The sequence below is a fragment of the Hippocampus zosterae genome, chromosome 4, assembly GCF_025434085.1.
Source record: "Hippocampus zosterae strain Florida chromosome 4, ASM2543408v3, whole genome shotgun sequence".
In the NCBI taxonomy this organism is placed as follows: Eukaryota; Metazoa; Chordata; class Actinopteri; order Syngnathiformes; family Syngnathidae; genus Hippocampus; species Hippocampus zosterae.
In genome coordinates, this window is record NC_067454.1 from 18,543,121 (window position 1) to 18,567,823 (window position 24,703).

The 24,703-nt window shown below is 42.9% G+C and overlaps 1 protein-coding gene and 1 long non-coding RNA gene across 4 annotated transcripts; both read left to right on the plus strand.

Annotated features, from left to right (window-relative positions):
- The first annotated feature begins 392 nt into the window (after positions 1-392).
- On the plus strand, positions 393-4,954 carry LOC127599649 (uncharacterized). The gene is made up of 3 exons (XR_007962157.1): positions 393-2,636; positions 3,159-3,930; positions 4,171-4,954. It is a non-coding gene; the product is annotated as an uncharacterized LOC127599649 (long non-coding RNA).
- Positions 4,955-5,241: 287 nt separating this feature from the next.
- On the plus strand, positions 5,242-23,526 carry mapk6 (mitogen-activated protein kinase 6). 3 transcript variants are annotated; one of them, XM_052063717.1, is made up of 8 exons: positions 5,242-5,448; positions 12,929-13,806; positions 14,548-14,865; positions 19,074-19,218; positions 19,378-19,542; positions 20,491-20,686; positions 20,810-20,927; positions 21,321-23,526. In XM_052063717.1, exons 2-8 carry the CDS (start codon positions 13,570-13,572, stop codon positions 22,380-22,382), a joined length of 2,241 nt encoding a protein of 746 aa, XP_051919677.1. In that variant the 5' UTR covers positions 5,242-5,448; positions 12,929-13,569; the 3' UTR covers positions 22,383-23,526. The 3 variants fall into 3 exon arrangements, with proteins under 3 accessions (XP_051919677.1, XP_051919678.1, XP_051919676.1); XM_052063718.1 differs by lacking the exon at positions 5,242-5,448 and adding an exon at positions 9,661-9,940; XM_052063716.1 differs by lacking the exon at positions 5,242-5,448 and adding an exon at positions 11,684-11,847.
- Positions 23,527-24,703: the final 1,177 nt, after the last annotated feature.

A 24,703-nucleotide genomic window follows, 5' to 3' on the forward strand; every position in this document is an offset into this window, starting at 1 on the left:
ACTGTACTGACTACATTTCTCAAATCATTCAAATTTTAAAAGATTCACAAATTTTAAGACATCTTGATTTTTTTTCCACATTCACACAATGTCACACTATTGACAATAACATTTCCAAGTGAAGTGATATTTCCACATTTATTGACCAATGAACATGTATAGTATGCCTTTATCTCTAACTATTTTCAAGCTACACATTTTTGAAATACTAAATGTTTTATTGAAAAAAAACTCTGTCGCCAAAATATGTTGAAAGAGTACAAACTTCTTTGCAACTATTTATGACATTCGCCAAATTCCTACATGTTCCCAATAAAATTCCCATGTGTAATATTTTACAAACAGTGTTTACCTCCACCTCCTTGACCGTTTCAAGACATCCTGGACTGGACTGGACTAGATACTAGTCAGTCACAGGGCACATGTAGAGAAAAACAACTATGCACATGAACTCACCCTGCCTGCACCAAAATCAGGCATATGTACCATTACACCATCAGTGTCTCAATTCAAACCCTTCCAAATTCAACTCTTACATTCGATATTTGAATATTTCAATTTCAGCCCAGTGTCAGCTTTTCAAAATGACTGTGCAATTTCAACCAAAAAAAACAACAACTTTGTATTCTCCATCTCTTTAATAGAATTAAGACAGTATACTCATCCCACACTCCATTAGATACAGATTCAGAATCTAATGTGATCAAATACAGTGTTAAAGGACTGGCTTGGATTTGGGGCTTCCCCAGCCATGAAGCACAAGTTCTGCTGATGTAGCCTGGAGCAAAGCTATGACCGTAGTAGTGTAAAATACATCTATTTTTTTGTAAAGTCAGGAATTTGTTATTAAGACTTCCCATTCACTTGTGCAGATGTACTTAATGTCGTGGCCAGTGAGGTTTGGAATTTTGGGTGGTGACAGTGCCTCGACCTTGAGTCCTATGTATCACATAAAATACACCCGGTGGTGTATCAACAGCATACAAATGACACCTTATGAAATATGCTCAGACAGCAGAATGCTGATAATGATTACACAAGACGTCCATGATCTTATTTGAATCCCAAATATTATGAGTAACACGGTCTTGCGGGTTGTAAAAAAAAAAAAAAAAGAGAGAGAGAGAGAGAGAGAGAGAGAGAGAGAGAGAGAGAGAGAGAGAGAGAGAGAGAGAGAGACAGAGATTACAAAAGGTGCTGTGTTGATATTACCACACAATTAACTGGCAGGGACTATGCCATTTATGACGGGCATCTGTTGTTTATTTGATACTGTGAACTCATTGTTCTATTACAGATTGTATATTCTTGTCATAGCTATCAGGGTTTTATGATCTTTTTCAGTCAGTGATTTATGTTTCTTGCACTGATGGTGGGAGAAAAGATTCCACTGAGAAGTGCCTATTTGGATACAGATATTTTGGTGGGATAAACACTCGTCATAGGAATGGTGGTGGATTCATTACAGTCTGTTTGAAACGGTAGAAGCTGTTGATTCTTTCTTGGCACCTTTTGCCACAGTGACAGTGGATATGCATCGACTGTATCAAGGTTACCATTGCTTACTGTACTATGCATGGACAGCTACGTGAACTGAATGCTTACAAAAATAATAGTGCGCTTCTCAGTGCTCGGTTTAGATAGGACTGGATTAGAACTTCATATCCTTCGCCTGTCATGCCGCCAGACACAAACTTTTGTTCTGACTTTGACACACACTGACAGTTTGAATGACATCAAGCTAAACTTCAGGAAGTTTGTCAGGATTAACTTACCTCACCTAAAACTTCCCAGAAAAATTTGTGATAGGTTGAGACATGCCAAGCAATAAATAAAACAATGAGCTGTCTGAACAGTTTGATAGGCAGAAAATAATCTGCACACACTTGTGGCTGTTTCGGCACCAAAGCATCGCAGCCCACCTGTGAAAATCTTCGTATAACTGACACCTATTGCCATTTAAAAATAAAATTCTATCTATTTTATAAACCCAGGAAATTCTTCACAAAATGCCCCAAAAAACATTCAGTAGACTTTTGTTTCATGGTGAAATGAAAAAGCAAAAAAATAAAAACAACAAACATGCAAATTTGCGCTTGCCAAACAGTGAGCAAGCGGGGGTGGACTACATCAATTAGTGAAAAAATATGCAAGGTAAATACTTCACCTGGGCCTGAGGCTTAGCCCGCCTTCTTGTCTCAAGCATGTCACGAGAACTCCCCGATTACGGCAAAGCGTGATTCATCAACATTTACTGGTAGCGTAGATTATTGCAACAGGGATCATTGGTTGGTTGGTGTGGTATACTGTACCAATACAAACTTCTGAAAAGCGGTTCTCAAAAGAGGAAATGTTGAGAAGTTGTGGTGACATAGCAGTGTGCTGACGCAAGATCAGAGAAGCATCTTGGAACAGGAGAGGAGTGGGATGAAACAGCCACTGAATGCGGAGGAATCTTCCAATTCTGTGTGAAGAGCAAAATGGGTTCCAAAATGACACGCTGACTGCACGCATTACAGAGAGGAGGTGTGATCCAGCTTGGGTCACCAAGTATAATGAGGGCATTAAAAGATCAGCCCCAATGCAAAACCATAACAGGAATGTTGTTTGCTGCTTGCTGTGGAGAGTCACTCACGGTCAGTGGTTGAAAGTAACTGAATACAAATACTTTGTGATTGTACTTCAATTGATTTTTTTAGGTATCTGTATGTGAGCATTTGCTATTCTGATGTGCCAAGTTATCAAGATGAACAATCTAAAAAATTAATGTGTACTCTTATGTACATTAAGCATTTTATCAATTTTACTCAAAGTACAGAAAGTATTTCTACTCCAGTTTTTTTAACACACGTGTAAGGCTGTCTGTACCACAAATTAAGTACAGTCGATGAGTACTTTTGCCACCTGCGCTCACAAAAGTATATTTCCAAACTGCACCTTTCAACTTTTACTTCATTAAAGAAGTCTATTTTTTAACCGAAGAATGTGTGCTTCTACTTAGGTAAAGAAAGTAACTGCTATTGCCAACTCTGCTCAATGTCATTTGTGCACTTTGTTACGGAAATACATTTCAGAGTCTGTGCTCTTTTTTTTTTTACACTTATGTAAAGGAGTCAAATCAGTACATCTCCTTTTACCAGAGTCTTTTTTTAACACAGGTATCTGTCTGTGTGAGTACTTGTGCCACCTCTGCTTGCAGTGGGGAAACAACATGTGCTTTGAGTGAGCTTCTTTCACAACATTGTGAAATACCCGAGTTGTGTGGTTGGTATCTTCCATGACCAAGGAGTGCGTGCAGTGATATCAAGAGGAAAAGTCATGCTCTGCCCACTTGGTCCATTCCGCACCTTGGCTCCTCATCCACCCAGATGAGATGTTACATAAGAGCCGACATTGGATGGTAAAAGTTCATCGATCAGAGCCTCGTTCTGACTGACACTTTGTTACATAATGTTCTCTCATTGCTCTTTATTGGGGTAATCAGCATTAGGTCATTAATAATAATTAAAACAAGTTCATGTGGGCTACTTTTTATGGCTTCCCATATGACCCATAAATCAGCTTGGTGTCAAACATATTGCCCTTGGGCCAAAACCCACTTGTGTTGAATCTGGCCTGCGGAAAACTTTGAAGTTAAATAAAATAAATGAATTACTACTTTAACAGTCATGCAATTGCATGTTTAATGTATAGACTTTATATTTCGTTTACAGAGAAGGTGACCAATTTCTTTCTTATACACGCAAAATTGTTCTTATTTTAGTTTGTGTTTATCTCTGAGTCAATTTAGATTTGGAGAATTATCTACATGTAGTCAAATGGAGTGAAAATGATTTCTATGTCTTTATGAGTTGATTTTTATTTTATTTTTATTTTTTTTTGCCATTCCTCACACCTGTGACTTCAGCAAGCAATGGAGGCCGACACCCCGTGAGTGCCATCACAATTTCATGACGCATAATAATGACTTAACAAGCATTGGTACTTAGTATTCAAAGTCGAGTATTCAAATGTAAATGCTTATACGGTCTGAAAAAAATGATGCATCCTGATTTATTTTAATTAATTATGCTATTATTTTAGTGGTTCGACTCACTTCATATCATATTATGCTGCATGGTACCCCTGAACTATCAAGACTTTGAAACCCTTGCTATGTATTGTATGCAGTGACAAGCCGACTTGGGAAAGAGTCATTCATTTGTCCATTGTCTGAGCCGCTGATCCTCACGAGGGTTGCGGGTATTCTGGAGCCGATCCTAGCCATCTGCGGGCACTGAGCGGGGGAAAACCTAACTGGTTTCCAGCCAATCGCAGGAGACGCGTAGACAGACCAACAACCATTCCCGCTCACAATCACCACTAGGGACAATTTAAAGTGTTCCATTAACCTGCTATGCATATTTTTAGAACATGGAAGGAAACCGCAGTACCCGGAGAAAACCCACAAAGGCACGGGGAGCACATACAAACCCCACACAGGGTGTCCGAAGGCCCAGAATTGAAACCAGCACCTCTGCACTATCAGGCACAAATGCTAACCAGTCACCACCATGCCGCCCGGGAAACAACCAAAATAAAGGAAAGTATGCATGCCAATTGAGATATTTTGAAAACAGCCAACCGGGGCCATGCCTCCAGTGGTTTGGTTTGATAATATAACAAATACTGCCTGCACACAAGCAGGGTGCTGAAAACTGTGCTGCTCTCAAATGCAAGAACAATAGGACAGATACAGTAGTGGTTTCAAGAGGGGGGGTGACTTAGACTGGTAGAGAAGGTAGGGAAACCACATGCACCGTTCTTCACAGGCCTCTGCTCTGACTGTCTGCAAGAGAAAAAAGTGAGCTGTGCGACGCAGAAGAAATGACATCATCAAGCTAGTTGGACTGACCCAAGGCTTAGTCCTCTTCTATTTTTAATATTTGTTTTCAACATTTATGTAAAAAAAAAAAAAAAAAAGGACCGTTTTCAAAAATGCCGGTGCTTAAATTGTCTTCCAATTCTGGCATTGCTCAGTCATACTTTTGGTGACATTTTTTTTCAATGGTGGTGTGCCATCAGATTGTTGTCTTGTAAAATATGTGCCTTGACTCAATAAAGGTTGTGAAAGACTGGCATAGTGAAAGTGCAGCATTGAACACAAATGGTCGTAGGTCTGACACACTGGCAGGCCAGGCCATACACAGAGCAGTCTCCTCCCCTCTCTGGCCTGGCCTATATTAAGTCTCCATTGAGCTCCACCTCACAAATAGAGACACATGGAGTAGGATAACACATCGCCAATGCTCTGACAGTACCTTCATACATTTACTGGATGTCTACTGAACTGACAGCTCTGTACCTGTCTAACTACCTGCTTGCACTGTTGGATGCATTAATTTAGGTGAACCGATCAGTGAGAGACCATGTTATTGTGCCGGTCACATCGGGAAGACCTCAACCTCGGTAAGTGGCCATATCTGGCGTGAATGAATGTGACGCAACATCAGTTATTCAGGAAATGAGTGTCACTATAAAGGTTCAAGGTGCTCCTTGAGTGTCAATATTTGTGTTTGAAAGACTGCGCCACTGTCGACAAATGATGATGCGTTGGTCAACAGTGTCACACAAAAGGTCAATTTGCTTCCCTACGTCAAAGAAGGGTATTGATGTTTTGTCACATGTATGGGTGTCAGTGCACCTGCAGGAAGAAACAGGCCCGCAAAATGCCTCATACTAAAGAGTGAAATACAAGGGAACTGTACTTGAAATTTTTAAAAAATGGACTGTCGATGCAAATCTTTAAAAAGGTGTTTACCGGATAACGTAAAAAAGATGAACATTAGATAATTATTAGATGGAGAACAGATAACATTACCCCTGTCCTTAAATACCGTTTTTTTAACTCGTATGATTTATTAAAAATGTCCTACACCTAAAAGTAAAATAAAAGTTTTACCCAAATAAATATTTTTAAAGCAAGCTGTTTAAAGGTATTAAATGCCTATGTATAGTACAATACTTGAATTGTATAGTCCAGTTAAAAACAACTGGACTGCACTTAACAAAAGAGCTATAATTCATTAAAAATAACAAAAAATTAAGCCACAGTCACATTGTGCACAATTTCAACATTCAGTTTAGTAGTTGCTTTGCAAACCACGACCACACGCTAAGAAACGATGATCTACAGCAAGCACTCCAGTGCCAAGGCATCTTTACTATAAATCTTTAGTTAAGAGTGTCGCTTCAATCCACTGCATTCATTATGTAACAAATGTCAGCCGTTTACAAGCGTGTACAGTTTTTCCTCAGTCGCTTTGGTGCATTTCTCCGATCAGAATTGTCATTTGTAAAACAGCAAGTGCATTTCTCAAAATAGACCGTACAAATTGCAAAACATCATTTTCTTTCTCAAAATCTTTATTACATCTCCCAAAAGGAAATATTTGTGTCATTGAACACGTCAGTGACAAGTCTTTGTGTCATTGTGTACAAATAAAACAGTCAGCTTGGTTAGTTATGTTATCAATGTAACACTTTACTCAGGGAAGGATGTTCAGATGTAAACCGCCGCTTAGGTTTGGACGACAAATTCAGTATTCTAAATTGAATGTTATACCTTTTGTGTATGTGAAAGATTGCAAGACAGTGGGCAAGATCCACTTTTCCCTTTTATTGTTTGCACTTTATTTGTTGACAAACCATCTCATTGTGACACGAAAAGGAAGTAAAAAAAACCAACACTGCAAAGCACAAAGAAAAGGATAACCAAAAAATATAGAAATGTGAACTTAAGATAATCTCCCCAGGGAAAATTGTAAGCACAACACATTACAAATTACACTGTCGTCTCCCTGCTTCCTTCGAGCCACAAATTCTCATCCACATTACAACAATTAACTTCACTTGCTATAAGCTGTTTCAGAAAACTGGTTGATCATTGGCTGATTCCCTTTGTTAAAACGTCAAGATTCCGAGAAAAAACAAGTCTAATGGAAATGCACAGAAAAATGCTTGACATATGAGAAATTGCTCCTCCATTTTGCATTTAAAGACTTTTATGCAATGAACTAATGCTAAAACGTTGTAGGGTGTGAAACAATTCCACAGAATAAATGTTGATTAACAGGACAGAACCAACTGATAATGTAAGAAACGACAGAAAATTGTACATAATCTTTTGCATTGGAGGTAGCAAAGCAGTTGCAACTTGCTTAAAGAAATGAAAAGCTGTTTTTTGATGTATACAAGTGAGACAATGATGTGATGAACAAGTAATTTTGAGAAACTCAATTCTGATCTGAGAAATGTACCAAAGCAACTGAGAACAACTGTCGTAAGAGAGATATCTGATTAACTGCGATGGAAATGGGTGAGAAGTTTTTGTTTTGGCTTGGGAGCGTGTTGGTAAGCGGGTGGCCCCTGCCTTGTTTGACCTCAAGATAAAGAAAAAATCGGACTAATTTTCCTTGGTGGAAAAAAAATCTAATCTAAAAACATGACTGTGCTAATCAATTTTATGTCTTTGTGGAAGGCGATACCAACATACAACACTAGCTGCATATCCCTCTAACCATCTATCCATCCATCCATTCATTTTACCATACAGGGTCATGTACAGCTAGACCCTATCCCAGCCGACTCAGAAACAAAAGGGAGATTTCACCCTGGACTGGTGCTCAATCAATTTCAGGTCACATATAAAGACAAATGCCTTTCCAACTCACATTCACACTGACAGTAAATGCGAAATTAAATTATGAGCACGAGAGGGTGTGTGTGAGAGAGAGAGAAATAGAGAGAGAGAGGGAGAGAGAGATAGAGCGAGAGAGAGAGAGAGAGAGAGAGAGAGAGAGAGAGAGAGAGAGAGAGAGAGAGAGAGAGAGAGAGAGAGAGAGGGCATGTAGATGGATAAAGAGTAAGAGGCGTTTATTCCAGACAAAATCCAGTGCAGCTCTTGCAATGTGACCTGCATTGCATTTACATGTCATTTGAACGTAGCACGTCGCATGTCTGCATGCATGCGTCTGTTACATAACCATGCGCCCAACTGAAAATAAAGCATGATGAGGTTAAAACACCGTCTTATAGTATATTGTATACTGTCAACATCACCTCGACAGCCAAATTAGACATGCTGGATATGCCTTTAACCCTTTCAGGGACAGCGGTTACCACAGCTTATCATATTATCAGGTTACAGGGTGTATGAAAGGGTTAATTTTGGAACACTGTTAACATTCATTATATCCTTGATATTCATCTTAAGGTCCATTTTAGTGTGTTTTTTTTTTTATCCTCACTGGTAACATAAATCAGCGCACATGTCGGCCGACTGTGTCTTACTTGTAACATTTTTCAACTGATAGTCCCACTTGTGGCCTACTACTACAACCTTTACATTGACTATCAAAGATGTCAAATAAATTGTCCAACAGCTTTTTGGAAAACTATTTGAGCGTTTACTCAATATCTGGACCATACCCCAACTACCGTACATGTTACTAGTGGGGCAATTCTGTAGAGTAGTTGCCAGCTACTCGGAAATCGTAGCAAAGCGCTGAATGTTAACTTGTAGAATTCTATAATGTAATGTCATTAGCAGTACTAGTATACACACAATAGTCAAATAGTGCATCTGTCCTACTAGTATGCCTTTGCTGTCCTATTGCATAGTCATGGAAAAAGTTACTAGTGTAAGACAGCTGTTCTTTTCGCGTGCCATATTCATTCAACTAGTGCACAGACTTGTCATACAAATGAGAACAAGGAGGATACTAGTCCATGGAGTTTAGGCTAGATAAGAAAGATATTGAAAAAATGTTCAAAAAGCTTTCCATATAAGACAATTCAGCACACTAGTACAGTGTAGAATGCGCTAGTAGAGAGAATGTATGTATAGGTTTTTTGTTTGTTTGTTTGTTCTTTTGCACATGACAGCCTTTCAGTGAGCCTAGTAGGGTTATTAGCACAGCACAGTAGTTTGCTAGCAAGGATTATTTACATACTAGTGAGCCAAAAGTGGAACTAGTGGTGGCAAAAATTTCATTAGTAAGCAAGAACCATTGCACAAATGTGTCCTACTGGACAATTCAGCTGCAACATACTAGTAGAATGACTGTTTCTTACTGATAATGTTTTCTCAACTGCTGCATTTAACTACTGTATGACATTTCCGCACACTAGTAGAACAAATATGCCATACTAGTTGGACAACTGCATGTTACCAGGGAGACACAACAACTAGTGGACATTTTGGTGCGACTAGTACAATCCAGGAGGTCCAAGTGTGACGCCGGTGTACTACTTAGACCTAGTAATGTTGCTAATGCACCATAGTAGTTTACTTGGTTTAGTTGCTTACCAGTAGGCCAAAAGTGGCTCTAATAGTGGGAAAAGAATTCTAGTAGGATGAGTTTCTGGTAGTGTTCTATTAGAGCACCAAAAGTCTTACATCGTGAGGAAAAAGACCGCACTAGTATATAGACCTCAACTATAAGATAGACACAACTATAAGATGCTAATGCTTTCAACAGCTCTCTATGCAGTATTAAACATTGCTCTAAAATGGACCAATAATATTTGCGGCATCCTGTACAGAATCCAGTGGGCATGATCAAGCTGAGCCCATCCCAGCCTGCGTAAGGCTGAGGCATCTGCATTGTGGAGCACATGCTCGCTCACATGGTGTGCCTTGCGGATGATGCTAATGCTGCAGCTGTGATGTGTGCTCCCTTCCATCCCGCCCAGCTCATGTTCATCCATCCATTCACAGCGTTCACGCCGACGCCAGTGCAGCGTGAATGAAATGAGAGATGATTAGAGCAAACGCAAGGCTGGCTTTCGCCATATTTGTTTTCGGTGGACCTAACCTTTGGATTGGATGGTGATTGAAGAGAAAGAGGCTGTGCATCGTGCATGCTGCCAGATGGATTTTGTGAATCCGCCAACTGCAGTGAGTGTTTTGGGGTGTGTGTGTGTGTGTGCGTGTGTGTGTGTGTGTGTGTGTGTGTGTGTGTGTGTGTGTGTGTTTGTGTGTGTGTTTGTGTGTGTGTTTGTGCGTGTGAGACCTGCATGAGGGATTTTCCTCTTTGACACACTGCTAATACAATATTCCTTCATTTTAATCTGACAACATTATAAGCCAGCAGGAAGCAAACAAACACATTTTTGGGACCTCAATCATTTGGAACAGCAGAAGAAGCACATTGCGACATTATTTTGCAGCAACAATTCACATGCTTTAAAACACATCCAAATGCTTAAAGGCAGAACTACCCGAGTGAAGAAGCAAAGAAAATAATTTGAATTGAATTGAATACAACTTTATTGTCAAATATGCTGTACGTATGTGTAACATAGAGCACAGATGAAATGTCTTCCCTCTCAACATAAAACAAAGCGAGACGAAAACATTTTTTATGCTAAATAACAAATGGTGACACTGATTTCTGAATGTACAGGTACATAACTGACAGCAGCAAGAGCCAAACACAGCCAGTAGCACAGTAGTACTGCTGTCAGTCTAATCCAAGGATGAGGCTGTAAAGATGAAGTGGAGAGTGATACAAGTGACACTTTTTATTTTGAACATGTGAATAATACACTTATCTTTATGTATTATAGTAGTTAAAATGTTAAACTACATTAGCTAATGATTATTGATCTTATTCATTACAGTAAAAATGTTTCATGATTTATTTATTTTTTCGATAATGGGTTTTAAGGACTTCATTGAAGACTTTGTATTGAGGTGAAAATGTAAACTTTGTCAGTTAATTTTGTGACGGGCCCTATGAATGAGTTTGCCTTGTGTCCCCAAATGACTAAACACACTTGACACTGCTTACAATGTTGTCGCGTTAATTTTTTTCCCATTCACTCCTGTATTTATGCGACTAAAATTTGATGCAAAGCAATCCACTGGAGGAAGAAAAAAACAAGTTTAAGTAGCCATCAGTATCGTCTTCTGACTTTTTAAATAAAAGCCTATATTCAGCAAGAGGGGACTGAAGTTGAATATAGTATAGTAAGATTATACTGGCAGAGGCAGTTGTATTATGTTTTGAACTCAGTGTTAAATTCCACAAAATAGTTTTTTATCTGCAAGAATTTGTAGTGAAAAGAAAATCTTATTGGATTTTGAATCAGGCGTTGTGACGTGGCCGCCAAGCCCATGCATGGTGCTGCGTTCAAATTCACTCAAAAATCCTGATGCCTGCCGAGTGATATTAAATATAGTACGTGTGTGTGCGCGCGCGCGCGTGTGTGCGTGTGCGCGTGTGTCTTGGACGGCGGGTGAAAGATACGGCGTTATTCAACGAAGTGACATTCAAATGTTAAAATGCTATAAACCTACACGCGCACACACCTGCGCACACACCCACGCATACACGCGCTCACGCTCTCACGTGAACGCAAGCACACACGTTGGAATTTGTATTAATATTATTACAAAAAATAACATTCTGACAACATAAGCGATTATGCAACTAGACATGAAGAAGCAACCGGCTATTTGATCAATTCAGGTTTTACTACCTTTTATTCCCGTGTATTTCTGTTAATTTCCATAGATATCTGTCAATTCCCATGAAAGGTTTCCAATTTTTAACAGCCACACAATTTTACAGCCCTGTTTTAAAAACATTGCTTCCCTTATTCCTGGAGGTGAACCGGAGATTTTAATATATCCTACAGTAAGTGAAGGTATCCTAGTGACGTCACGGCGCCGTTGGTGTCTGTGCGGTGCTAAATGGCGATTGCATTAGGTCGGCCTAGCTCCGGCGTAGGAGCTCACAAAAAACCCGCCAGGTCTGATTAATTCCATCCATCTCAATTCCAATGCGACGAATACGAACGGTGAGTATTCCGCATACATTCAGAATGTTGCTGTTATCTTCAATGGGTCGTCTTCAGAGTCTCCTCCAACGTCGGCTTTGTGCTAGTGGGACAGCTTGTACCACGTAGTCAGTCGCCTCGCCAACAACGGCCCCTTTGTCTATGCTGTGGGCTATTCCGTTCAAATGACACTCAACTCGTCGTCTTTACACGACACTCTATATTTCATTCAAATCAGTAATGTGTTTTAGGTCTGAGAGGGGGGGGGTGTCTTTTATCGCCATAATTCGACAATTATTTCCACACAGTCTGCGATCAAACGAGCTAATGTTCACCTTTCAGTTTTTCGCCAGTTGGTCTTATTACTCCGCCAATATAAACTTAGGGTATCGAATCTTTGAATAGCTTCTTGTAGATCAACGAGCCCATGATTATTATTTAATGAGGGGTTGCTGTGTGGATATCAAACAGTTCAAAGGAAACCCTTAGTTAGGCGACTAAGCCCAAGCGGGCGGGTGCGGTTAGCTGCTAGTAACGAAGTACGAACACAAAACTATAAAATATATTTTCTGAAATACTGTTAAAACTGGCTCGTTCGTGATAAACGTACTGCAAATTGTGTATAGTATGAACAATGTTGTAGTAAGTAGTCAATGGATACTTCTAATAAAGTGTACTATTTTGCATGAGTACAAATACATTACGTTACTGTATTTAAGTAGGTTTTTCAAATGTCAGTATTTGAGCATTTATGTAAATGATTTTCAAATATCAGTATTTGAGCATTTATGTAACTGAATGTGACTTTTACCCCCCATTTGAATACATATCTGTACTTTCCAGAGGTTTATCGACAGTTTTTTGTAGTTGACCTCAGTGAAATTGAATTGAAATCAGTTAATCGCTGCTATATACTACTGTAGCACAGTACACCTTACTCACATTGGTGCTTCCCCGAGTGTCTGTAGTTTTACTTAAGTACAGAGTACTTTTCCTACCATTGTCCTTGTGTGAACCTGTCATGTGTTTTTAACACTGAGCAGTTGCTTTGATATTTTATTTTGTGGTTTACGTTTTTCTTGTGTTTTCTCTTGTCTTTCAGGTTATAGCCAAGTAAAATGGAGGATAGTTTTGATTGTGACTGTGGCGAACTTGAGCCACCTGATCACTGAGGATCACAATTAACGCCCCAATCTAAAGGCCAGGCTCTCTAAGTTTATTTTGATCAGGTCACGCCATAGGAAATTTATTCAGAAAGGAGAAAACAAAACAAAAAAATACAAAAAAAATCTTAAGGAAAAAAAGTGCCAATTGGCACATATGCCATGAAACTGCTCAGGACCAGTTATACACTGAATGTATACCACTGTGAGGATGCAACTATGTGCTTTTAGAGCCTAACATTGCATTTTTAATTGGCCTCAACATTCATTCCATATATTTCTTTATGCGGAAAGCTGCTCTGTTAAGTAGAGCCACCCACCAGGAGTGGTGTTAGACTTTTTAAATTGTCCTCACTCAAGATGAAAAACGTTAACTACACCTTAGTCTGACAGTGCACGGGGGAGGCGGTGGAGGACAGTTAGCTGTGAAGTAGTTGGCTGCATTTGTGGGGGGGCATTAGCTCAGTACCTGAAGCAGTATTTGGAGGGTTGAAGTGGGGTCTTCTGTTGGTGCTAAAAGTTATAGTAAAGCCAGCAAGAGAGGCAACATTAGCAGAGCGCCACGTAAGAAGTAGTCATCATGGCCGAGAAGTTTGAGTCACTGATGAACATCCACGGCTTTGACCTGGGCTCTCGTTACATGGACTTGAAGCCTCTTGGCTACGGAGGGAACGGCCTGGTTTTCTCAGCGGTTGACACTGACTGTGACAAGCGTGTGGCGGTGAAGAAGATTATCCTGACTGACCCCCAGAGTGTCAAGCATGCCCTGCGAGAAATTAAGATTATCAGGCGCTTGGACCACGACAACATTGTCAAGGTATTTGTGTGTGTGCGTGCTCTCAAACTTGTGTGATATAGTGGTACCTTGACTTGTAACCACTCCAATTTACGAGTTACGGGAGATGCCCGTTGCTAGGTGTTTGTTTTGTCTCCAATTTACGAGTTACGGGAGATACCCGTTGCTCGGTGTTTGTTTTGTTTTTATGAGTTCCACTGGAATGAACATTCACCTAAAATGACAATACTTGCAAACATTCGTGGGCGCCAACACTGAACTAACAGCATGAGCACATCTCTTGATGGCAGTCACTAGGACACAATCCTGAAAGGCAAACATCAACGTGAGTGTGAGATCCACACAATGAAATGGGCGCTAGCGTCGTGGAATATGTAAAAACATAGTCGCAATCCAAGAACTGTATTTATTACAGATACGCTTTACTGGTAGTCAGCTGGAAACTGCTCCAGTGGAAAATAAGCACTACATTACGATGAATATCATACAATACATCTTTCTTTGTGCAGCGCTTTCACAACACCTGCAGCTGTAACAGAGCGCTTTGCAGAACATTTAATATAAAATCAAAACATTACAGGCAAAGAGTAGACCGCTGCAATAAGCATCGAATAGTGTCACAGAGTGGCAACTTGTCCCAGCATACAGTGATTACTCAAGCTTGGTCATGGAAATATTAATCTTCCGTCTCGAGCTACGACTGTACTTGTTGCAGAGATGATGTCATTGATGACCCACTTTCTCTTCCGCCTCCTTTTCTAGGTTTTCGAAACGTTGGGCCCCAGTGGTCGCAGGCTAACCGAAGATGTGGTGTCCCTGACCGAGGTCAACTCGGTCTACATCGTGCAGGAGTACATGGAGACGGACCTCTGTCAACTGCTGGAGCGCGGCCTTCTGTCCGAGGGCCACGCCAGACTCTTCATGTACCAGCTCCTCAGGGGGCTCAAGTACATTCATTCTGCCAACGTTCTTCATCGCGACCTCAAGCCCGCCAACCTGTTTGTCAACACGGAGGACCTGGTGCTGAAGATCGGGGACTTTGGTCTGGCCCGCATCATGGACCCTCACTACTCCCACAAGGTAAGGAAGAAGCGTGTAGTCAGTGAGACCAAAAGGCAAAGTGCTTCCCATTGCTGTGCAGTCCTTATCAAGCAGTAATGTGGTCATCCCAGGAGTGACGCAGTTTGAGAGCAGGAAATCAACAAGACGGGGTGCGGTTCCGTGAGGTAGCGCTTCAGTTTCCCTTCTCAGAGAAGTGAAGCTTTTGAAAAACACATTGCTAATCATATCTTGGTTGAGACGCGCGCGCACGCACACACACACACACACACACACACACACACACACACACGTGCGCGCTATTTAAAAAAAAAAACAATGTGGTTTATCATTTATCCAGTGCATGGAAATGCACAAGTAACTGAACTCTTGTTGTCGGTTGAATATCTTGTGTTTTGTTCTTGTTTTTCAAAATGTTAAATGATGTTTTAGGCCTTTGGGTTTTTGGCAACTGATGCACAGTTGAGGTGTGGAAAAAAACAAGACAACTGCGAACTCAAACAGCAGACAACTGAGACAATTCAAAGACGAATGCTGCTTGGTGTGCTTGTCACAATCATAGAGACCGGTGTGGTTCATGTATAGCACGCGTATGCAAAATCCCGGAATTAAATGTTCAGTGCATAATGTTCATCAAGTAGCTTGAATAATACATATATTTATTATTAATCCAGTACTTGTCAATTACATTTGTATTTAGCTCTTACTTTAGAACCATTTTCTGTTTTCAAACATTTGTCCAATTTTATACAACTTATGCTCAACACATTTTAACGTACATATTAAAGTATGGGGCGGCACGGTGGTCGACTGGTTAGCACGTCCGCCTCACAATGCAGGTCATGGGTTTGAATCTGGCCCTGGCCTTCCTGTGTGGAGTTTGCATGTTCTCCCCAGGCCTGCGTAGGTTTTCTCTGGGTACTCCGGTTTCCTCCCACATTCCAAAAACATGCATGGCAGGTTCATAGAACACACTAAATTGTCCCTAGGTGTGATTGTGAGCACTAATGGTTGTTCGTCTATGTGTGCCCGTGATTGGGTGGCAACCGGTTCAGGGTGTACCATAAAGTATGTTTACCGTGGTTGCGGTTTGCAAAAGGGCATCAAATGTGGATGACCTTGTTTAGATACCTGAGCTAGAACAAAATGGATGTCCAGCGGATTCCTCACAGTTCCTTTCCTTACTTGGATATCTCTGTTCTCTTATGAGATGCTGGTTATGTTTATAAATTAAAACTCCAGGAGCGTGTTTTCTCTTGTCTGTAGATGTATAACAGGTTGCTTTATCTATAGTACGAAAAGGAATGTAATGCCAAAGATGAAAGGCTGTTTTTATTGACCTTGTGTGTATTGTTTGAAAGAGATGGCAGGGAGTGGTGGGGCCTGGGGGTTCTATTTGAAGCCCATATGGTGGCATGATGTTGAAATGTAGGTTGAGGAGTTTCACTTACTCTCACCCTTCATAGCAGTGAGAAAATCGCATGTGACACAGATTAGTCATTGGTGTGTCTGAAGGCTTCACGTGACTCAACCCTTTTGGCTGGAGCTTTCATTCATCGCACGGTGAGAAAGGCTGCTACCACCTTTTTCTCTCTTTTTTTTTTTTTAATCGCGCCGACTCACACAAAGGTGTTTGTTATAACTACTCATTGTTTTCATGCCAACTACCACTTCTGTGATAAATGTTCATCTCTTGACTCATTTCTTCTCGCATGCGTCACGCTGTCGGGAGGGACCATACTTGTCCTTCCGCTGTTGTAAGAGTAAGACGACGACTCGCGTGTGCTGGGAACAAATGCGTCTCTCCCACAATTGTTGTTATATTCCCACCGCATTTTATGTATTTTTTATTCCACATGGGCGCTTGGCCTCGACAGACGCACCTTTCCTGATGCCAAGCATGTGCGCCGCGAAGAAATTGAAAAGCCGCCTGGCCGAGGTCAGTCGTTTCGTGCTGGGCCATTGTCTGCTGACTTTTTGCCAACGTCACAAACACTGTTGTCTGGCTGACTTTTTTTAACTGGGCTGCTCTCTTCTCCAAACAAAGCTTCTGCGTTTGGTCTGTATCTTCAGTGATAACAATGGTGGTCTACTGCTGGTCGGGAGATATCCCCGCTACCCACTCACTTTGCTTTACATGGCACCGGTGGCCAATTGATAGTACGTGTCGTGTTTCGGACCTCACGAGGCTTGCTTGAAAATGAACCCATCACCCCCCGCATGAAGCCGTCCTGCAGGGGCAGGGGTGTGTGTTAGTGTGAGCTGGCCAGTTGAACTGGATCACAGCCCTGTACCCTTTCGCTTTTCGGAGTGAATCTAAACATGACTTGACTAACTTCATTGACGTAAAGAGTCACTAACATCGCCACCCTTGGTCCTCCACTGCCGTTAAAAATAATTCGAAACTTTTACAGACATTTACTTTGGGTCACTAGATCTGACAGAGTCATAATCTGATTCCCTTCAGGATGACTTGGAATTAATCCTGCCTGGGTTTGGCGGGAAGCGTTAGAGCTCTCCTTTTGCCCTGGGAAAGGAAGCTGTGTGCATGTGTGTGAAGCTTCTGTTCAGCCCTCTTGGCGGCTTGACGTCAAGAATGACTCGAATTCACGTGCAGCTGATCTGACCTGAACTGCTCAAATCCTCCTCCAAATAGACTTGCTTCGGTCTTTCATTTCACCCAAAACCGAACTAAGCCGCATGTTCCATGTCCACTCAGTTGGACTCTTGATTTTGTATTTGCTGATAATTTCTTTTGCATTCAGACAGTTTAACTTTTGCTTTATGCAAAATGTTCTATTAATGGTGAAAGCTTTATATGAAGAGGATTTTTACTTGGGCACACCCAAAGGTTTGGCATTCAAGGGATCATGGGAATTGCCACAAGAATCCAGCTCAATCTACAACCCAAAACCACACACACACACATGACCCACTTTTTCAGCCAGCAATCAGCCAGGAACAGAGTTGCTTTTTGCTTTTTTATGACTCACCCCCCCCCCCCCCCCCAAAGGTTTTCGAGCCTGTATATATTTGTAAACAGTTTAGAGTACGGTAATAGACTTCCTGAACTGGATTATCTGATGGATCATGGTCACATGGCCAGTAAGACTGTAGTGATGCACTGCATTTTTAATTGGGGTCACAGATGTGCTACATTGAGCAGGAATTGAAATATGTTAGAGGTTTGGTCACCTGACTGAATTTTACTGTCATCCTGGGATTAGGATGATCTCCCTGTGCATGTGCCTCCTTCAACTCACTGATCTGCCCAGACCTGTTCTACCTTCTCAAAAGTCCGTCTGGCTTTATGGCAAAAGTGCTCCGATATAATATGTGGGTGTTGAGTGGACCGGACACGTTCATCTTCAGCAGGTTTGACAAGTTGTATCTGCTTATTTCTCGTCTATTGTGCATAGAATTGTCATCACATAGTCTCTGTCCACGTGAAAAAGCATTTGCAGGCTCTTATGCATGCCAAAGTGTCAGGTGGCTCTATAACCCTTAATGCAAAGTAATTTTATCCAATTAGCTATCTATAGAAAGTCCGTTTTATGATTGGCATAACAGCAATGACAAATCACGGAAGTGGGGTGATGATCCCCCCCCCCCCCACCCCACACACACACTTTGTAAAAAATCAATTTTTTACATATTTTTCATTTCGCATCAGACGACTGTGTGTGTTAACACTGCCAACAAGCATGGCAGAGCAAAACCCATAATTGCTGCCTTTAAGTCGACTGGTTTGTCATTTGGTTGGTTGCCACCCTAAGAAGAAGGCGAGAGGTGTCGTTGAGCAAGGGCGGGCCTCAGGATAGCGTGGCAATAAGCATTTGGAGCTACATTAGGGTAGGAACAGGTGCCTCGTTCAGTGGTGAGCCGAGCATTTTGGCCTCGCCACAAACTACCGAAGCATGAGGCCAGCGCGAGTGTCGTTTTCCCCTCACGGGCCAACTTCATTTTGTGTTCACTGTCCTCCATGTCGATTGCTGCGAGTGTGACAGTGAGAGATTATCCTGCTCTGAGAGTGCTGACAGGGCCCCCACATGTCTGTTCTCCAGCTTTTCAACTGTCTCGTCTCTATGCTGTCTTTGTCCGGTTGGCGTGCCTTTTGCAATGAGAACCGCACACTCGAGGGACACTGCACGCACTACAGGCCAAACCTTTGTCGTTTTGAAACTCTGGATTTCTATCAACATTGCCCACATGTCCTCTCTCTGCTGCAGGGTCACCTGTCTGAAGGTCTAGTCACCAAGTGGTACAGGTCTCCCCGCCTGCTCCTCTCACCAAACAACTACACCAAAGCCATTGACGTGTGGGCTGCCGGGTGCATCTTTGCCGAGATGCTCACTGGCAAAACTCTCTTTGCAGGTAAATGTTTACGGAGTTTGTCATGTTACATTTGCCAAGCGACTGTCACTTGTTTAAAGCGCTCCTGGCTGAGCAGAAAGCAAACAACTCTTGTGTTGCGCTTGGAACAAATGGGGCCACGGGTTGAATATTCCATAATAACATCGCCTGATCGCTCAGGGGCACATGAACTGGAGCAGATGCAGCTGATCTTGGAGTCCATCCCGGTACTGCGAGAGGAAGACCGCCAGGAGCTCCACAGCGTCATACCCGTCTTCATCCACAACGACATGTCCAAACCTCAGACACCACTGGCAAAGCTGCTACCTGACATCACTCCTCAAGGTAGTAACCTACTACAAATGCACTGAATCCCCACAGGGGGGTACGTTGCAGGCCCACTCGGGGGGGGGGGGGACACTCATTTCATTTTTTAAATGGTTTTACCCCAACCACATGCTTTAAACATGTTAAACCAGACTTATTGAATGACACTTTTCATCGTATTGTATGTTCAACCAAACCATGTAATTGAGTCGAACGAAAGTCGGCTAGCTTAATTCTAACAATGTAACGCCATAGACTGGCGAATTGAACCGAGTGTAGATGTTGCTGGAATTATGAGCCTTCGATGAACTACTTCTTTAGCACACAAGGAGCAGCAACACGGCGGTCCAGTGGTTAGCGCGTTGACCTCACAGTGCAGCTCTGGCCTCCCTATGTGGAGTTTGCATGTTCTCCCCGCCGGGCCCGCGTGGGGTTTCTCCGGGTACTCCAGTTTCCTCCTACATTCCAAAAGCATGCGTAGCAGGTTAATGGAACAATTTAAATTAAGATATCCAATAATGTAGATGTCTTCCACATCCTCCACGGACAGTACTGACAGGCACACCGGTCTCCACTTTCTCCATGGATCCAGGGCGTATCCGGTAGCAAGTGTCCCCGGAGGGCAAGCAGGCTCCCCACTGCCTGCTCTTTTCGTCGAAAAAATTTTGTCAATTACATCGAGAGACCAGCCAACTAATTCCATGGTTAGTTCTTCGGATGAAAAATACGGTAGGAGGCTAGGAAAAAAGTTAGACAAAGACTAAGTGGCGAGCAAGGGAAAGGGTGGGGTGAGGGCAGGAGCAGTGCAAAAAAGCGTCCGCCTTCGTCTAGAGCCAAGCAGAAGAGGGAATTGTCCCTAGGTGTGCGTGTGAGACACTGTACTGTCACACTCGTGAGGTACACTGCCAACGAGTTTGCATCACTCACATGTATCCGTTGTCTTTCCACCATTCTCTTCATGTGCAGCCCTGGATTTCCTAGAAAAGATCTTGACCTTTAACCCCATGGATCGTTTAACTGCGGAAGAGGCGCTGGCCCACCCCTACATGGCTGACTACTCCTTCCCCCTGGACGAGCCCATCTCGCTGCACCCTTTCCACATCGAAGATGAAGTTGACGATATCCTGCTCATGGACCAGAGCCACAGCCACACGTGGGACAGGTGCTTGAGACGACGACTTCTCTCTCCAACTAGCTGAGTGCCAGTTGATTAGAAAGTCGGAAGTACCTTGCCTGTGGGACGGTGGTGGTTTTTAAATGACTGTGCCATGGCCTTGTTTTTCAGGTATCACGAGAGCCAAATGTCGGAGACTGACTGGCACTTGCACAGCATTCATGACCCAGAAGAAGTCCAAGTGGACCCGAGGGCCCTCTCTGATGTCACGGATGAGGAAGTGGTACAGGTGCGCAAGTTTGAATATTAACCGATCAAACGTTCTCATATTGGTGCGATGCTGACAGTGTTCAAAAGCCATCCTGGCGATTCAATGCAGCTGTACCTTGACTTCCTCGTGCCTCAATTCACGAGGTTTGCCAGTTACGATCTATCGCTTAATTGCTGCCAAAATGTGTTACGGCTGACCTTCGTTGTTTGAATTAAAAAGGTTTGTGTGGGGGTACCCAATGCTTTTTGAAATGGTGGTGGCGATTTCAGTCCGATGCTGGTATTTACACGTGGGGAGCCCACGGCATTGAATTTCATGACGCAGTGTATTCGCAGTATTGGTGTTGGTAGCCAGCAACCAGCGAGAGTGCTTGGCTTTGCTCATTTGCGTTGTGCCTGTTGCGTGTTGCAGGTGGACCCTCGGAAGTACGCCGACAGAGATCGAGAGAAGCTCCTGGATGAGCCTTCCTTTGACTACTCCACTCCATTCTCGTCAGAGCGGTCGTGGCCGGACGAGCATCACGAGAACAAATACTGCGACCTACAGTGTAGCAACACATGCAACTACAAGGCCGTGTCCCCCTCCTACCTGGACAACCTCATCTGGCGGGACAGCGAAGTCAACCACTACTACGAGCCCAAGCTCATCATCGACCTCTCCAATTGGAAGGAGCAGCAGAGCAAGGAGAAGGCTGACCGCAAGGCCAAGAGCAAGTGCGAGAAGAATGGGCTGGTGAAGGCCCAGATCGCCATGCGGGAGGCCGAAAAGACCCAGAGCGTCGCAGAGAAGGACCGCGAGCAGGAGAAACACCAGGCGCAGTCGCCCGGCCAGCAAGGCTTCGACTTTGACTCCTTCATCGCCAGTACCATCAAACTGAGCCTGCAGCCGGAGGCCTGTCAGGAGGTGGGCCTCCTCAGCGAGGTGGGCCTCCTCAACGAGCTCAACTCTTCAGTCTCCCAGCTGGAGCCCCCTCGCTCCGGTTCCATGTCCAAGTCCATTAGTCAGGAGAAGGAGGAAAAGTGCCTGGTCAACCTGGCCCAGCTGGGCGGCGGCGGCTTGGCGGTGGTCGGTAGCGACGGCCCGTGGCCCTCGCACCCCTGGGAGGGATTCGGCTCGGGGGAGCGAGTGGCCGAGAACGGCTGCTTGATCGACGAGGCGTGCTGGGACGGTCACTTCCAGAAGGAGAGCACGTACACCAGCTACCTGGACCACCTGTTCGGCCGGACGGAGGAGTGCGTCGCGGAGTCCGGCCCGGCCCCGGAGATGGAGATCCCGGAGGCCAGGGAGAGAGAGTCGGGCGAGGCCTTCCTCACCCGGAGCACCGAGATCGTGCTCAACGTGCAGCTGGACTCCCTGGGCCCGGACGAGCTGCCTCTGAAATCCATCCAGGCGTCGCTCACCCCCTGTGCCGTCAAATGCTCCCCCAAGATCACCCACAAAACCTACAGCAGCATCTTCAAACATCTTAACTAGAAAAGGCGACGCATCCTCTTTTCAGCGGCCGGTTTAGTTTGTCCTGTTTTTGTTCTTCTACTTGAATCGTTTCATACTTTTTTTTTTTAAGTCAATTTTAAGAGTGGAAATGGGTGATTTCTTACGTTTAAGGAGTTTCTGTCACTGAGCCTTGACGCTCAGGCCTTGATGGGTTTACGTCTACGCCCTCATTGCTGAAACTGGCTTGTCACTCGCACACTTGCGTACTGTAGACGAACGGGAAATAGGCAGTGGGACGGCGGTCGAGGTTTCGGGGGATTCATATTTTGGCTCGTGGGGGGGGGGGGGGGGGGGGGGGGTGCCGAGGGGAGATGCGATGATGGATTTTGGTTTCATTTTGACGACATAAACGAAAGCTTCCTTTACAGCCCTTTCATACTGTAAATGTGACACATGATGCCAGCAGCAACCATTATCGTAGGCGTTAATGTAATGTGTTATCTACCTCAAGGTAACAGCCGCGAGAGACACTCGAAGCCGCACTAGTGCTTTACACATCACGACCATCCTCATACCAAGAAATGAAGTGGTCTCATCGATGAATTCTGTCTCACGTTAGCGTTTAACATAGTGAGGTGTTTTTCAGTGATCATTATTTATTTCTAGCAGATGTGCGATATTTATTATATCGAAACTGTGTCATTTCAATGTGATTATTGAAGAGCGAGGCGTTGGGCAGACCATTTTCATTTCAGCACGATTTGGGCGTCCAAGTGTTCCTTTTTGTTTTTATGGTGGGATGCGAATTTCATCTGTGTTGAGGCTTTCCATTTTTCCATCAATATTGTCCAAATGGATATTTTTTTATTTATAGGTGCATTCTGTTCATAGTGGAAGAAAGTTATGGTTTCAAGCAGCACCTAAAAGTCTTAATTTTTTTTTTAATCTAAATGTGGTGTATTCAACATTGCGTGCATGGAGGCAAGAGAATGGTACATTTAAAGTTAAATGGCTAGTATATTGTACGTCAGTTTTAATTGTTCTTTTTTTTCTATGTACTTTTTTTCAAGCAAGCATGCTGAATTAGGTTAAGGTGTAGCATGTAGAACACATGGACTTTTTTTTGTAATCATCGGTTCTCTTGTTCTACAAAAATATCAAAATAAACTTACAGGCAAACATTCGGGTGGCCTCTTCATTGCTCCATGTTCTATTGTTTTTTAATTAATAATAATAATAATTTAACGGGCAGAAAGTTACTCTGGATCAACACACTTGATGGAAGCTAAGCTGCAGGGAAACCAGCAGGATTACATAAGCAACATATAGCTTTTCAACTTGGGCTGCAACATGTCGCCTATCGAGTGTCGCATGTTGTGTCACTCGAGCAAGTGTAGAAACATGATATGCGCACACGCGCTATAATCTGCGTGGGAGGTTGCACTTGAGATGATGTTTTAGATTAAAATGTGGAAACACCTGCTTCCTCCCCCAGGACCAGGTTTGAAGTTTTACCATGTTTATTTATGAAAAGTGGATTGGTTCATTTTCTTTGAAGTAGTCTTGTGTATTAAACTCACTGCCATTTTTTTCCTCAGAGGATGAATATCAGATCCCTATTAGTTTTATGTTGTTTCCCCCCATTTCCTCTCCATTTTAGATGTTGATGAGAGCAAAACTAAAAAGCTTCCGAAAGTTTCGTATTTCAATCCTCTGCAACTCTGGTCATAATACTGCTTAAATGTGTGCTGCCCAACATGAGACCTAGAATGTGTATTCTTAGAATTTATACCCAGGGGTACTATTGCTTTAAGACAGAAATAGCAAAATGTTCCATGGCATATTATTGAAGTGAGACCACATTCAAATGTTGCTTGCAGTTTTAGCATTCTGAAGTCCCCCCTTAGCAAGGAAATTGTTGGGGGGGGGGGGGGGGGGGGTACTTTTTAATAGCTATTAAAAGCTCACGTTTTGACACAGATTTTCTTCCAAAATAAAAATTACATTTGGCAAGAAACATGAAGTTGACATTTTCCTTTCGTAGGCCATTTGAAAATGTTTTATATCACAAGGCCAACCAGCTGGAAAAAAGTGGGTTAATACAGTCCACATTTATGGGATGTAATATTTTATACAACGGTCTGACCCCAGGAAAAGAAACGCAGTCCAAAGGTTGAGGTTGCTTCTGAGCTTTCGGTTAATCAGCTTCAGCTGGGCTTTTGTCCTTACTTTACTGCTGCTGCTGCTGACGATCAAGAGAAATGAGGGCAGCCCGGTGTTGTTTTTTGGCGCCGTGTTCGTAACAACAGAGTCCTCTGTGAATAGAAGCAGCAGGACACCCCTAGTGAAAGAAAAGGTGT